This window comes from Eutrema salsugineum, unplaced genomic scaffold (genome assembly GCF_000478725.1).
Source record: "Eutrema salsugineum unplaced genomic scaffold, Eutsalg1_0 scaffold_13, whole genome shotgun sequence".
Taxonomy (NCBI): domain Eukaryota; kingdom Viridiplantae; phylum Streptophyta; class Magnoliopsida; order Brassicales; family Brassicaceae; genus Eutrema; species Eutrema salsugineum.
The window spans coordinates 3759815-3772169 of record NW_006256885.1 but is presented as its reverse complement, the minus strand read 5'-3'; the positions used below and the strand labels follow the sequence as shown (position 1 = coordinate 3772169).

At 35.6% G+C, this 12355-nt stretch overlaps 3 protein-coding genes and 1 pseudogene across 3 annotated transcripts; 3 read left to right on the top strand and 1 right to left on the bottom strand.

Moving 5' to 3' along the window:
• Nucleotides 1-1600: 1600 nt before the first annotated feature.
• Nucleotides 1601-3360, top strand: LOC18025144 (annotated as a pseudogene).
• A 1044-nt stretch (nt 3361-4404) lies between these two features.
• On the top strand, nt 4405-6102 carry LOC18024365 (PYK10-binding protein 1). Its single transcript, XM_006406773.2, has 4 exons — nt 4405-4475; nt 4573-4808; nt 4894-5337; nt 5651-6102. Exons 2-4 carry the CDS (start codon nt 4608-4610, stop codon nt 5900-5902), a joined length of 897 nt encoding a protein of 298 aa, XP_006406836.1. The 5' UTR covers nt 4405-4475; nt 4573-4607; the 3' UTR covers nt 5903-6102.
• A 1079-nt stretch (nt 6103-7181) lies between these two features.
• Nucleotides 7182-8566, top strand: LOC112088822 (jacalin-related lectin 32). The gene is made up of 4 exons (XM_024159059.1): nt 7182-7212; nt 7303-7531; nt 7711-8166; nt 8315-8566. The coding sequence occupies exons 2-4, from the start codon at nt 7337-7339 to the stop codon at nt 8564-8566; spliced, it is 903 nt and encodes a 300-aa protein (XP_024014827.1). The 5' UTR covers nt 7182-7212; nt 7303-7336.
• Nucleotides 8567-9343: 777 nt separating this feature from the next.
• Nucleotides 9344-11481, bottom strand: LOC18025142 (PYK10-binding protein 1). The gene is made up of 5 exons (XM_006406772.2): nt 11424-11481; nt 11117-11343; nt 10469-10912; nt 9911-10375; nt 9344-9793 (listed from the first exon to the last, which is right to left on the bottom strand). Exons 2-5 carry the CDS (start codon nt 11315-11317, stop codon nt 9542-9544), a joined length of 1362 nt encoding a protein of 453 aa, XP_006406835.1. The 5' UTR covers nt 11318-11343; nt 11424-11481; the 3' UTR covers nt 9344-9541.
• Nucleotides 11482-12355: the final 874 nt, after the last annotated feature.

Here is a 12355-nt window from a genome sequence, read left to right as displayed (position 1 = left end):
TTTCTGTCAATATATATGCCTTCGTGTTTTTTTTTTTTTTTGGGTGATGGTGTTTTTATTCTCTAATCAAACGAACACACAAAAATCATGAAGAGAAAATTCTTGACTGGTGTGTGGAAGTAAAACCCATGCATTCATTTGTTCGCGACGACTTCGTACTTGCGTGAAGTATTTAGGTAAGTCATGCCATTCTTTGCTTTGTCACTTACTCATAATGTCACAAGTCACGACATATCTTAGCTGTTTGGTAACTACTTATCTTTTTTTTTTTTCAGTACTCTTCTATGTTACCAAATTAAATGCCCTGCACTGGTAAAATTAGTTACACCTTGCAAAAAGTATTTTCTTCATAGATTTACTATTTACTGTATTTATCAAAAACACTAAAATAAAAGGTTGAAAAGCAGAGAAATTAAAATAGAATCTTGTAATCTCTTAAAATCATATTTTATTTTATAAAATTTTCAAAGATTATCTAATTAAATAGTCATTTACTAAAATATTTTTGTAGGATATAGAAGATTACTTTAAAACCAATATTTCATCTTAAACTTAGTGTTGTATAATTGTATTGCTCTACTATGCATTTTTTTTTGTTCTGCCATTTTATTATTTTTACTGTTATAACATGTATGTCATTAGACTCATCACTTTAAGAACACTCTTTTATAGGAAATCTTCATAGGGTATCCATTTGATTTTGATGTTATTTTTTTTCTTATATATTTAATTTCCAATACTTGTAAAAAGATCAACAAGCACACCAAAAAAAAGAAAAAAAACCAGAGGAATATGAGGAGCATTTGTCTCACGTGTACTAATAACGTGTGTAACCAACTTTTTTTTTTTTTAAGGAATGTAACCAATTTCTTGCATCAATTACAACCTAGAATCAGAGCATTCTTTACATTTCTATTTGGTATCTCACAATACAGAAAACTTTCTATTAAATGAAATAATCTCTAAACTTATAGCCCACAACAAATATGGAAAATAATTATTAAAAAAATGTCGTTGTAGTATAGTGATAGAAGAAGAAAACTGATAAGTATACTATAAAAAAGTTTCCCAAAAAAAAAGAATGAAAAAAAAGAAAGTAAAATATGCATCAATGTAATAATAGTAAAAGAAAAATCATCGTAGTAAAAGAAAACCAATATTGGGTTTGGTCCGTACTAGAGACTAGTAGAGAGTGTCAATATATATATACATATGTATATCCCCAACACTCATGCATCACTTCTCTTACTTGAATCAGAGCTAAGAAATCCTGAGCTTGCAAATATCTTTCTACCAATTTAATTTCTCCCACTTTTAATTTTCTTATTTTTCTTAAGTCTCTCGGATCTACTATATCAGTGATTATTTGTCTCTATAAACTTACGTAAATCAACAATCTCAAAGAGCTTGTAAATTTCGCGCCCTTGTTATTATCGTTTAAAAAAATATATTTAGTTTCCGCCCAAATGATTTAGACATTTAGTAGCATTTAGTAGTATGCACAACATAAATGTTTAAACCTTTTTTCTCGTTGCGATAGAACATTTTAGAGATAATAAAATTGTATTGAAAGTTAAGGTTTAATTGTAAATTTTATTGAAAGTTGCAGGAAAAAATGTCGCAGAAAGTGGGACCTTTTGGTGGTAACAAGGGAGATGCATTCGACGATGGTGTTTTTGGTTACAAAGGTGTGAAGAAAGTGATTGTTGGGGAAAATCAAAACGGCGTCGACTGTATCAAAATTGAATACGAGAAAGACGGAACATTCGAGACACAAATGCACGGAAGTGTAACCGGAATACTCAAAGAGGTTCAAACATATATTACTCTGCATAATCATCTTGTTTAACATCCTCTGTTTTTATGTTGCTCTGTTTTAACTGCTCTGTTTTTTCTTTTTCCTTTTGTTGGGTTCCAGTTTGAGCTTAACTATCCAGACGAATATATCACATCAATTCAGGGAACCTATAGCGATGTTGCGAGATACAACACAACTATCGTGAAGACACTTACCTTCAAGACATCACACGGTAGAACATCTCCCACATTTGGTAAGCCAGCTTTCTTCCACACAGATTTTGTGGTGGAAGGTAAAGGTGGAGCAAAGCTTATCGGTTTCCATGGAAGGTCTGGTTCTGCTCTTGATTCCATAGGAGCTCACTTTTTTGCGTCTTCTTCTCCTCTAAAGCAATTAGAACCTCATGGTGGAGCCGGAGCTGCGTGGGATGATGGCGTTTACGATGGTGTAAGCAAAATCTTCGTTGGACTTAGCAGTGGCAACATAGGCTATGTTAAGTTCGAGTATGTTAAAGGAACCACATCGGTAATGCATTCTCATGGCAAGATTAGTGAAGAACCAAAAGAGGTAATTAGTAATATCTACAAATTAGCTTTTTGCTCAAGCTTTTACCTTTTTTTATGAGAATGCTTATGAGTTTGTTTCGCAGTTTAAGGTGGATTCTCCAAGTGAATACATTACATCAGTGGAAGGGACTTATAGTATTTGTGGTGATGTCACCTCGCTAACTTTCAAAACATCAAAGGGAAGAAACTCTCCTGTATTTGGAAGAGTCTCTGGTTCGAAATTTATCCTAGCAGTGAAAGATCACATGCTTGTCGGATTCCGTGGACGGAACGGTGTTCTTCTCAATGGCCTCGCAGCACTCGGAGCACATTTTGCGCCAGTTCCTGTGCCTGTCCCGGCTAAAAAACTAGAAGCAAAAGGCGGAAATGGAGGAGCTGCGTGGGATGATGGTTTCTATGAAGATGTGAGGAAGATATATGTGGGACAAGGTGATTCTGGTGTGGCTTTTGTCAAGTTTGAGTATGACAGTGGCAAAAAGCTTATATCTGGAGATGGTCATGGGAAGAAGTCACTTCTTGGAACAGAGGAGGTTCGTGCTCTGTTCTCTAGTTGACCAAATAACGTTTTCTTGAGATCCAAGTTTGACGGGTCTTTGTTTTCTCTTTTTGTTGCAGTTTGAGCTCGACTCTCTAAATGAGTACATCGTATCAGTGGAGGGATGTTACGAGAAAGTTTGGGTATGAATCTGAAGTTGTGACGATGCTTAGGTTCAAGACAAACAAACGTACATCTCCACCGTTTGGGCTCGATGGAGGCACAACGTTTGTGTTGGAGATGAAAGATCATAAGATCGTCGGATTCCATGGTAAAGCTGGAGATATGGTTCATCAAGTTGGTGTTCATGTCTCTCCAATCACCAAGTCTTAAGCTTTGAGAGCTCCTCTGCTTCTAGTCCCTTTTAACTATGTGACTATGTTGTTTAAGAATAGTTTGTCCTTTACTCCTGTCTCTTTGAATAAAGTATCGTTTGTGTTGGTGTTTGGATACTCTGTCGTCTCCAGTGACCTGTCCTAATCACGAAATGTGATCTTTGTCTTAAGGTTACACCCTCTACTTCGAGGTCAGGAGATCAAATGTGATGTTTCTTACTTTCTTTCCAGTGACATCAACTATTCTACTCTCAAAACTACGATAAAAGTACTAATAGTAACACTTTATTTTCTGAACTGAAATAGTAACAGTGTAAACACAAACTAGATGAGCCTTTCGACTTCTAGGTTTAACAAAGATATAGTTTTCTTAAAAAATGTTGCTTTCCGTAGTTATTTTTTCTTTTACAAACGTTCTCAATGATTCCTTTGAGCATATCCTTTTTTAAAAAAAATTTAAGCATTTCTTGGTTTTTCTGTTTTATTTTTATTTATTTGTTTCTGTATTTATTCAACGAAAACTGAGTCTGTTTAATGTTCATTGCTTTGTTGTTGGAGGTTCAAACGAATAAAGTCTTGTTTTGTATGACTTCACTACGTTCTGATTATGGTTGAGTTTTAATATGGTTTTCTTATCGTTATGGTTCGAAGTATCAAAGTCTGCTGTTTGCATCTTTAATTTTCATATCTCAATTTTTATTTTTATTTTGTCTAATTGAAATATAGGGGTTATAGTATGCATGATGATTAGATGATTACAAGGTAAAGTCTTTAATTAACTATATATGTACTTAAAAATTATAAATATGTACCCTAGTAATATTAAATAAGCAATGAGTAGGTAATATTGATTATTGAAATACCAAATAATTATTATTGAAAAAAGTAATGATTATGTGACGCAGTTTTTTGTCAATTATTTTAGATAAATAAGTCACTAAAATGACCCAACAAAAACATGAGAAATTTGCCAATATAGTGGGTTTTTTCGGTTTTTCCCAAACATACACATATTTTGATGAAAAGTTGTACATGAGTCGGCCGAAAGATATAAGTATAAGATATTTTTAGCTTTTTGGTATAATAATTTAATATGCCTCGTGGAGCACGAAATTATAGATTATTGTTTCGAATCGTACTAATTAATGGCCTGTATGCGGATCTAAGGCTAATTCCAAGAGATCAATAAATTCACATTACATTTCACTTGGATAGATCACCGTCTCTGTTTGAACTTGAAGGTCAGCTCCCTTATCCTCTTATTTCTTATGGTCATATAATAATAACAATTATGCAAATTTTGGTTAATTGTTGAATCATTTCCTTTTGCAATTAAAGGTAACTCATAAGATTGATCAAAAAGCAACAAGAAGATGGCTCAAAAGGTGGAAGCACAAGGAGGGAAAGGAGGAAAACAATGGGACGATGGATCAGAACACGACGCAGTGACCAAGATTCAGGTTGCAGCAGGAGGGAGCGGCATCCAGTACGTTCAGTTCGATTATGTCAAGAACGGTCAAACCGTAGAAGCCCCTCTTCGTGGTGTCAAGGGCCGTAGTATCGCAGCTGATCCGGTTTCTATACTTTTTCCTCAACCCTTGGTCTTCGTTTTTGTTTTTCCGAAGTTTTTGACATGTTGATCTGGAACTCTACATGCAGTTTGTGATTAGCCATCCGGAGGAGCATCTAGTTTCTGTAGAAGGTTGGTATAACCCTGAAGGTCTCATTCAAGGTCTCAAGTTCAAATCAAACAAGAAGACTTCTGAACTCATTGGATACGATGATGGTACTCCATTTACACTCCAAGTTCAAGACAAGAAGATCATTGGCTTTCATGGGTTTGCCGGAGACTATGTCCATTCTCTTGGAGCTTACTTTGCTCCGTTGACTAGTTCAACTCCGTTGACTCTTGCCAAGAAGATACCAGCACTTGGCAGCGATGAAGGAACTGCATGGGACGATGGTGCTCACCAAGGTGTTAAAAAGGTGTATGTCGGTCAAGGCCAGGATGGTGTATCAGCGGTTAAGTTTGAGTATGTCAATGGCTCTCAAGTGGTTGTTGGAGATGAACGTGGAAAGACGACTCTACTCGGATTCGAAGAGGTATTTTTATTTATATATTGCTCATTTTTCATCAAAATTGTGGACTTTCCATTTTATAACCAATTAACTAAATGAATAAGGCAAGTGTGTAATATAGCCCAGGAGTCTATGACCATTTAAAAAAAAAAAAATTACTACTAGACAATTGCCAAAAATATTTTTAACAATATCTTTTAAGAAAGGAGCTCAATTATTTATTTATTTATCCAAAAGCCTTCATTTTTCTTGGACCAGGCCGGATCCTTATTTTCTTTGTATACTAGTTGTTTTCTATCAAGCAGTATTGAATATTTTTGATTGGATTCAATTGCAGTTCGAACTAGACTATCCAAGTGAATACATCACGGCTGTTGATGGCACATTCGATAAAATCTTTGGAAGTGACTCTGCGGTCATCACCATGCTTAGGTTCAAGACTAATAAACGAACATCTAATCCCTTTGGGATGGAAGCTGGCATACCCTTCGAACTCAAAGAGGAAGGCCACAAGATGGTTGGGTTTTATGGGAAAGCCAATGAGGTGCTTCATCAAGTTGGAGCTCATGTCCTACCCGTCACCAACTGACCATGTCATCTTGTCTTTGAATCCATCTAATAAGTTATCTGTCTTATGTGTCTTCTAAAGTTGTCATCTGAAGTTTTTTTTTTTATATATATATGTTTATGTCTCTAGTGTCCTTTGAATAAGTTGTTTTGGTTTTCATGTTTCTGTTTGAAACTAGTTGAGTTTGTTTGTAATCCTATGAATGTGATCTTGTTTTGTTTTAGACGGGTTTATGGTCCAATTTATTGAAAAACTATAGGATAGTTTGTTCCTAGAAGGATTAGGGGCGATAAACACGCAAATTTACAAACTAAAGTTTTGAAGTCTTGAATATTTAATTTTGCGGGCTTAAACTTTAGTACTGGCTAAAAACTAGCCGTATTTTTAGGCCTACATACTTAAGTGAGCTTATAATGAGTTTATTGGCAAAATTGTATTTCTCTTTTACATGTGCTTAGAAATTAAAAGGATGTGTTTTTTTTGGGGGGTGGCTCATTATGGGGATGGGGGTGTTTAATGTTTATCTCTTTAAGTAAGATTATCTCTAATGATATTTTTTTTACTGAGAAATGAATAATTCATTTTTCAATTTTCAAAAAAAATACTTTTTTATTTGTAAAGGAATATTAAATGTTTATAATGTACCCCTCTTAAATAACCCGCGTAGCCAGCACACCACGTCAACGAGTTTAGTGTCGACGTAAACGTCAAAGTTAACGTCTTTTTTTTTTGTCAACAGTTAACGTCTTATAGGAGTATATGTTGTTTCTAACAAGAATTAGTATACGCTTATCCATTTGATATCCTCAATTTGATTAAAGACCGCGATTCACGCGATATTCACGTCACGAGACAAACGAGATACCTACGCACAAATCCTTCTTTGCTACATTCACGCACGCAATGATGTACGCGCGCGAGGTTGTAATATTACAACTCATAATTTTTTTCGCTGTCAACAACGTCTGAGTTCTGAAATGGTTTTATTCATAACTATTTATATATACATATAGTAAAAATGAAACTTCATGGTAAAAAAAAAGAAAGAAAAATCGAAAATCGCATTTTTTTTTTTTCGTATAGAATGAGTTAGTTGAATTTTGTGTGCTTCAACATCCGATGACAGCATTTATTTTTGCTTAAATTCAACTCAATTTGCTTCACATCCACAAGCCACAACAATTTAATACTTTAAATACTCGTGGAGTAAACAAAATAGACTTCTATAAATCTATTACGTAATTAGTGGCCTATATTCCAGGACGTCAATAAATACACATGCAACTCTACGTAAATGAATAACTAGAATCTCTATCTCTATCACCTATCAGGTTATCTGATCCCTCATTCTCTCATCTGATCATACTTATGTAGAATGTATATATGGTTTAAGGCAACTTTATTAATTCGTTGTTATACAGGTAATTTAAGGACTTATTCAAAAGCAAGCAAAAGATGACTCAAAAGGTGGAAGCACAAGGAGGTGTGGGTGGAGATGTATGGGATGACGGTGTTCACGACGGCGTTAGAAAGGTGCACGTAGGCCAAGGCCAAGATGGTGTGTCGTTTATCAACGTTGTATACGAGAAGGATTCTCAGGAGGTGGAAGGAGGTGAACATGGAAAGAAGTCACTACTTGGAATCGAAACGGTAATACACACTATTAAACAGTTTTGCTTCTATTCTTTTTTCTTTTAACAAGTTTTGTTTCCTATCTTGTCTTTGCTAAATAGAACCAGACCAATGCACACCTATTATACGGTCTAGATAAAGATAATCCATTACAACTTCCTTACTCACGAGAGGTTTTATTTAAATTTCTTTTTCAGTTTGAGGTCGATGCAGACGACTACATCATAGCAGTGCAGGTGACCTACGACAAAATCTTTGGCTATGACTCCGACGTCATCACATCTATTACCTTTTATACATCCAAAGGGAAAACATCTCCTCCTTATGGATTGGATACCGAAAAAAAGTTTTTACTCAAGGAAAAAAACGGTGGCAAACTTGTTGGGTTCCATGGACGTGCTGGCGAGGTTCTGTATGCTCTTGGGGCGTATTTCGCTACGGAAACAACTCCTATGTCTCCTGCCAAGAAGCTACCAGCAGTTGGTGATAATGAAGGAACTGCATGGGACGATGGTGCTTACGATGGCGTTAAAAAGATATATGTAGGACACGCCCAAGATGGTATATCAGTCGTCAAGTTTGTGTACGACAAGGGCTCTGAGGAAATTATAGGAGATGAACATGGAAATACTACATTACTTGGATTCGAAGAGGTACTAATTATTGTTTGATTTCTATCAAACTATATTATAATTTTTTTCTTTCCTAAAACCAATTTCGTAATGATCAGATCGAGTCTATGCCATTTGAATACCAATAATTTTATTTTATTTTTTTTGTTTTGGGTTCCTTTAACTGCAGTTTGAGCTTGACTATCCGAGTGAATACATAACGGCTGTTGAAGGCACCTACGATAAAATATATGGGAGTGATGCCATGGTCATAAATATGCTTAGGTTCAAGACTAACAAGCAAACCTCTGCTCCTTTTGGAATTGAGGCTGGCACACCATTCGAACTCAAAGAGGAAGGCTACAAGATCGTTGGTTTCCATGGCAAAGTAAGTGAGCTGCTTCATCAGTTTGGAGTCCATGTCCTTCCAATCACTAACTGATCATCATCACATCTTTCTCTTTGGTTCCAATGAATAAGTCTCTTGAAATATCTTTAATAAAATTTTACCTTTTATGTTCTGTTTGTTTATGTTTCAAGTGTTTTAAAGCATTATCTCTTTTGTAATGTTGTTCCGCCCTTGATGTTAATATATATATGATAGATCTTAATAAAAATGGTTGATTTGGTCCATATTAACTGTGCATTAGGTGTTGTAAGAACTAAGAATCGTGAACACAAGAAACAAAACCATATATTGGATTAGGGTTTTCAAAGGGAATTTATAGTATATCAGATGTAGGATGTTGAGTTAGGGATCTATAAATTGGTTTTTTTCTATTAGGTTTAATTGATAAAAAAAAAAGAAACTTGATTGATCACGTAGTTAGATCTTAAAGAGTTTCAAACACTAAAAATGTTTGTTTGAATACTTGAAAAAGCATAGATGAACAGAAAATTGATGTTGAAAGAAGCATAGATGAACAATTGATCAAGTATGAACTTTGATGCTTGTATAACTTTTTGAATGCAAAGGACGGATTTGTATACATAGAGTTTAGGCATAGATATTAATGCTTCCCTGATAATTTATTACGCTTAAAACCCTTGTACATTAAAATATGGAGTTGTGTGGTGTATTGTGGTTTTTGGTTTGTCTCAGGGATCGTACTGCATGTATGTCTGTGTTTCTTGTTAATCTTGATAAAGGAGGTTGTCTCTTTGTGATCTTAACCCTTTTGTTTATTTGGAACAAATACATAATTTATGGAACTAGATAAATAATTTGAACAAACTTCCTTTATCAAGATGGATCACAAATCTATCAAACACAAAACAACAACACAAATCAAGAGAAAAGACTTGAAACACTGACGAAGGAAACAAACAGAAACCAGAGAATGTAGAATCACCTTATTCAAATTTCAAAGACCATCAAGAGAGAGACACAAAGTGTGACAAATTAAGATCTCCATGATCAGTTGGTGATGGGAAGGACATGAACTCCAAATTTATGAAGAAGATCACTTGCGCTTCCATGGAAACCAACGATCTTGTGGCCTTCCTCTTTGAGTACGAAGGGTGTGCCAGCTTCCATCCCAAAGGGACCATATGTTTGCTTATTGGTCTGGAACCTAAGCATGGTAATGACCGCTGAGTCACTCCCAAAGATTTTATCGTAGGTGCCGTCCACTGCCGTGATGTATTCACTTGGATAGTCAAGCTCAAACTGCAATTTTAAGGAGCACCCCAAAAAAAAACAATTGAAATTGATTTTGAAAAAGAAAGTCATAGTTTAAAGAGAAAAGAGAAAGGAAGAAGCCAAGAAGTAATTAAGTGTGTGTACCTCTTCAAATCCAAGCATTGTAGTTTTTCCATGTTCATTTCCTACAACAACCTGAGCTCCTTTGTCATACACAAACTTAACCACTCCAACACCATCTTGGGCTTGTCCTACAGACACTTTTCTAACGCCATCGTAAACACCATCATCCCATGAAGTTCCTCCATCACCACCAGCTGCTTCTAGCTTCTTGGTTGGTTCTGCAGGAGTCAAAGGGATGGTGCCTACTGGAGCTAAGTAAACTCCGATAGCATGAACAACCTCACCAGCTCGTCCATGGAACCCGGAAATCTTGTAACCTTCCTCCTTGAATACAAACGGTGTGCTACCTTCAAGCCCGAAGGGTCCAGCTGTTTTGTTCTTGTTTGTCTTGAACGTAAGCATAGTCACTATTGCACTGTCAGTCCCAAAGATTTTGTCATAAGTGCCTTCCACGGATGTAATGTACTCATCTGATTCAAGCTCAAACTGCACGCAATAAATTAATTATTAAAGCTAGTTCCACATAGCTTTAACAAGGGAGAAAACCAATAATCTGTTTTTCATTTTTGGGGAGCATACCTCTTCGTAGCCAAGCATTGTAGGTTTCCCATGTTCAACTCCAATAACCACCTGAGAACCATTTGTGTATTCAAACTTGACGGCTCCTACACCATCTTGGCCTTGTCCTACATACACCTTTTTAACATTGTCGTGAGCACTATCGTCCCACACAGCCCCTGTATCACCACCCTTAGCTTCAAGCTTCTTCGGGGGAACTGAAGGAGTGGAGGTTAGTAATGGAGCAAAGTAAGCTCCAAGAGAATGAAGATTGTCTCCGGCGAAGCCATGAAAGCCAATGATCTTCTTGTCTCGAACTTGGAGAGTCAATGGAGTACCATCATCGTATCCAATAAGTTCAGAAGTCTTCTTGTTGGATTTAAACTTAAGACCTTGAATGAAACCTGCAGGGTCATACCAACCTTCAACAGAAACAAGATGCTCCTCTGGATGGTCAATCACAAACTGCAAAGATCGATCGAGATCGAAATGTCAACTAACTTATAAAACAAAACAAAAAAAAACATTGTCTAAGCATTCCCTTAACAATGTTTGATCTCATATGGCAATATCTAATCTTGATACTGTTTTCATTCACGGTGATCTAGCTGTAACAAAGAAAAATCTAATTAAGAAACATATATATAGGCAAAGAAAGTGTATAAGTACCGGATCAGCTGCGATACTACGGCCCTTGACACCGCGAAGAGGTGCTTCAACGGTTTGACCGTTCTTGACATAATCGAACTGAACGTATTGAATGCCGCTCCCGCCTGCTGCAACCTGAATCTTGGTCACTGCATCGTGTTCCGATCCATCATCCCATTGGTTTCCTCCATTTCCTCCTTGTGCTTCCACCTTTTGGGCCATATCTTTTGCTTACGAATATTAGTTACCTGTAATTACAGGAACACGAGTTGTTTTATAATCAAAGTACTCAACAAAACTATTATCAGATGAGAGAGTGAGAGTTGACCTGAGAAGAGAAGGTGAGAGTTTATGATCCATTTACAAACAACTGCATCTATATATATATTGATCTCCTTGAATATATGCCAGTATATATAATTAATAAAGTCGATATACTAATATATAATCTCGTGATCCACGAGTCATTAAAATATTGATTAAATTGTTGTGAATATGAAGCAAATTAGTTGAATTTCAATAGTTGATATAAATGATATGATAGTAGTATACATTTCTTGATAAACAATGAAATGAAAATTATCGTGCATATTTATAATGGTGTTTGACAATTCAACTAATTAAGACTAATCGCGATTAGTCTGCCGCTTGCCAAAGTGTCAGCGTTTTAATTAACTTTTAAGTCTTGTCTAGGATTTTTGAGCTCCCTTTTTTGTTTGAAATCAGTTTTTTGGTACTTAACCGTCTTGTACTATTATGTTTAGTGATTAGGCACTAATTAGGCCTTAACAATCCCGCCATGTCATGGCTAACCACAGGAACAAACAAACAAAAAGTTTAGTCTAAAGTTTCTGAATGACATTTGAGCAAACATATCAACTCTTTCTTCTTCTTTTTTACGTCAAAATGTATCAATTTTACAGTGAATGCAATTAAGAAAATGAAATTTAATTTTCCAGATCAACAAGACGAAAACTACTTTACGTGGTAAATAATCACTATAATCAGGTTGGAATAGATTAAAAGACCCTAATTTCTAAAGATTTCCTTCTTGATCTTGCTTCACACAAGTTTCATTATGCACCTGTAATCTCTAGTAGCCTTTCATCTCTTGTTTCAAATTGTAATCTTAAATGATACCTTGAGGAAGATGAATAAAGGCAGAATATTCACACACAAGAAACCAGGGTGGAATAAATTTAATATTATTTCAAATATAAAACGACTTTTGTAAAATACGATAAACATGAACTTTACAAC

What these genes read in the sequence shown, in the direction of transcription:
- LOC18024365 (XM_006406773.2), top strand. Translation starts at nt 4,608, where the DNA reads ATGGCTCAAAAGGTGGAAGCACAAGGAGGGAAAGGAGGAAAACAATGG. An exon ending in GTAGTATCGCAGCTGATCCG is followed by an intron (nt 4,809 to 4,893) that starts GTTTCTATACTT and finishes CTCTACATGCAG; the next exon opens with TTTGTGATTAGCCATCCGGA. An exon ending in CTCTACTCGGATTCGAAGAG is followed by an intron (nt 5,338 to 5,650) that starts GTATTTTTATTT and finishes ATTCAATTGCAG; the next exon opens with TTCGAACTAGACTATCCAAG.
- LOC112088822 (XM_024159059.1), top strand. Translation starts at nt 7,337, where the DNA reads ATGACTCAAAAGGTGGAAGCACAAGGAGGTGTGGGTGGAGATGTATGG. An exon ending in CACTACTTGGAATCGAAACG is followed by an intron (nt 7,532 to 7,710) that starts GTAATACACACT and finishes TTTCTTTTTCAG; the next exon opens with TTTGAGGTCGATGCAGACGA. An exon ending in CATTACTTGGATTCGAAGAG is followed by an intron (nt 8,167 to 8,314) that starts GTACTAATTATT and finishes CTTTAACTGCAG; the next exon opens with TTTGAGCTTGACTATCCGAG.
- LOC18025142 (XM_006406772.2), bottom strand. Translation starts at nt 11,317, where the DNA reads ATGGCCCAAAAGGTGGAAGCACAAGGAGGAAATGGAGGAAACCAATGG. An exon ending in GTAGTATCGCAGCTGATCCG is followed by an intron (nt 10,913 to 11,116) that starts GTACTTATACAC and finishes CGATCTTTGCAG; the next exon opens with TTTGTGATTGACCATCCAGA. An exon ending in CAATGCTTGGATTTGAAGAG is followed by an intron (nt 9,794 to 9,910) that starts GTACACACACTT and finishes TTAAAATTGCAG; the next exon opens with TTTGAGCTTGACTATCCAAG.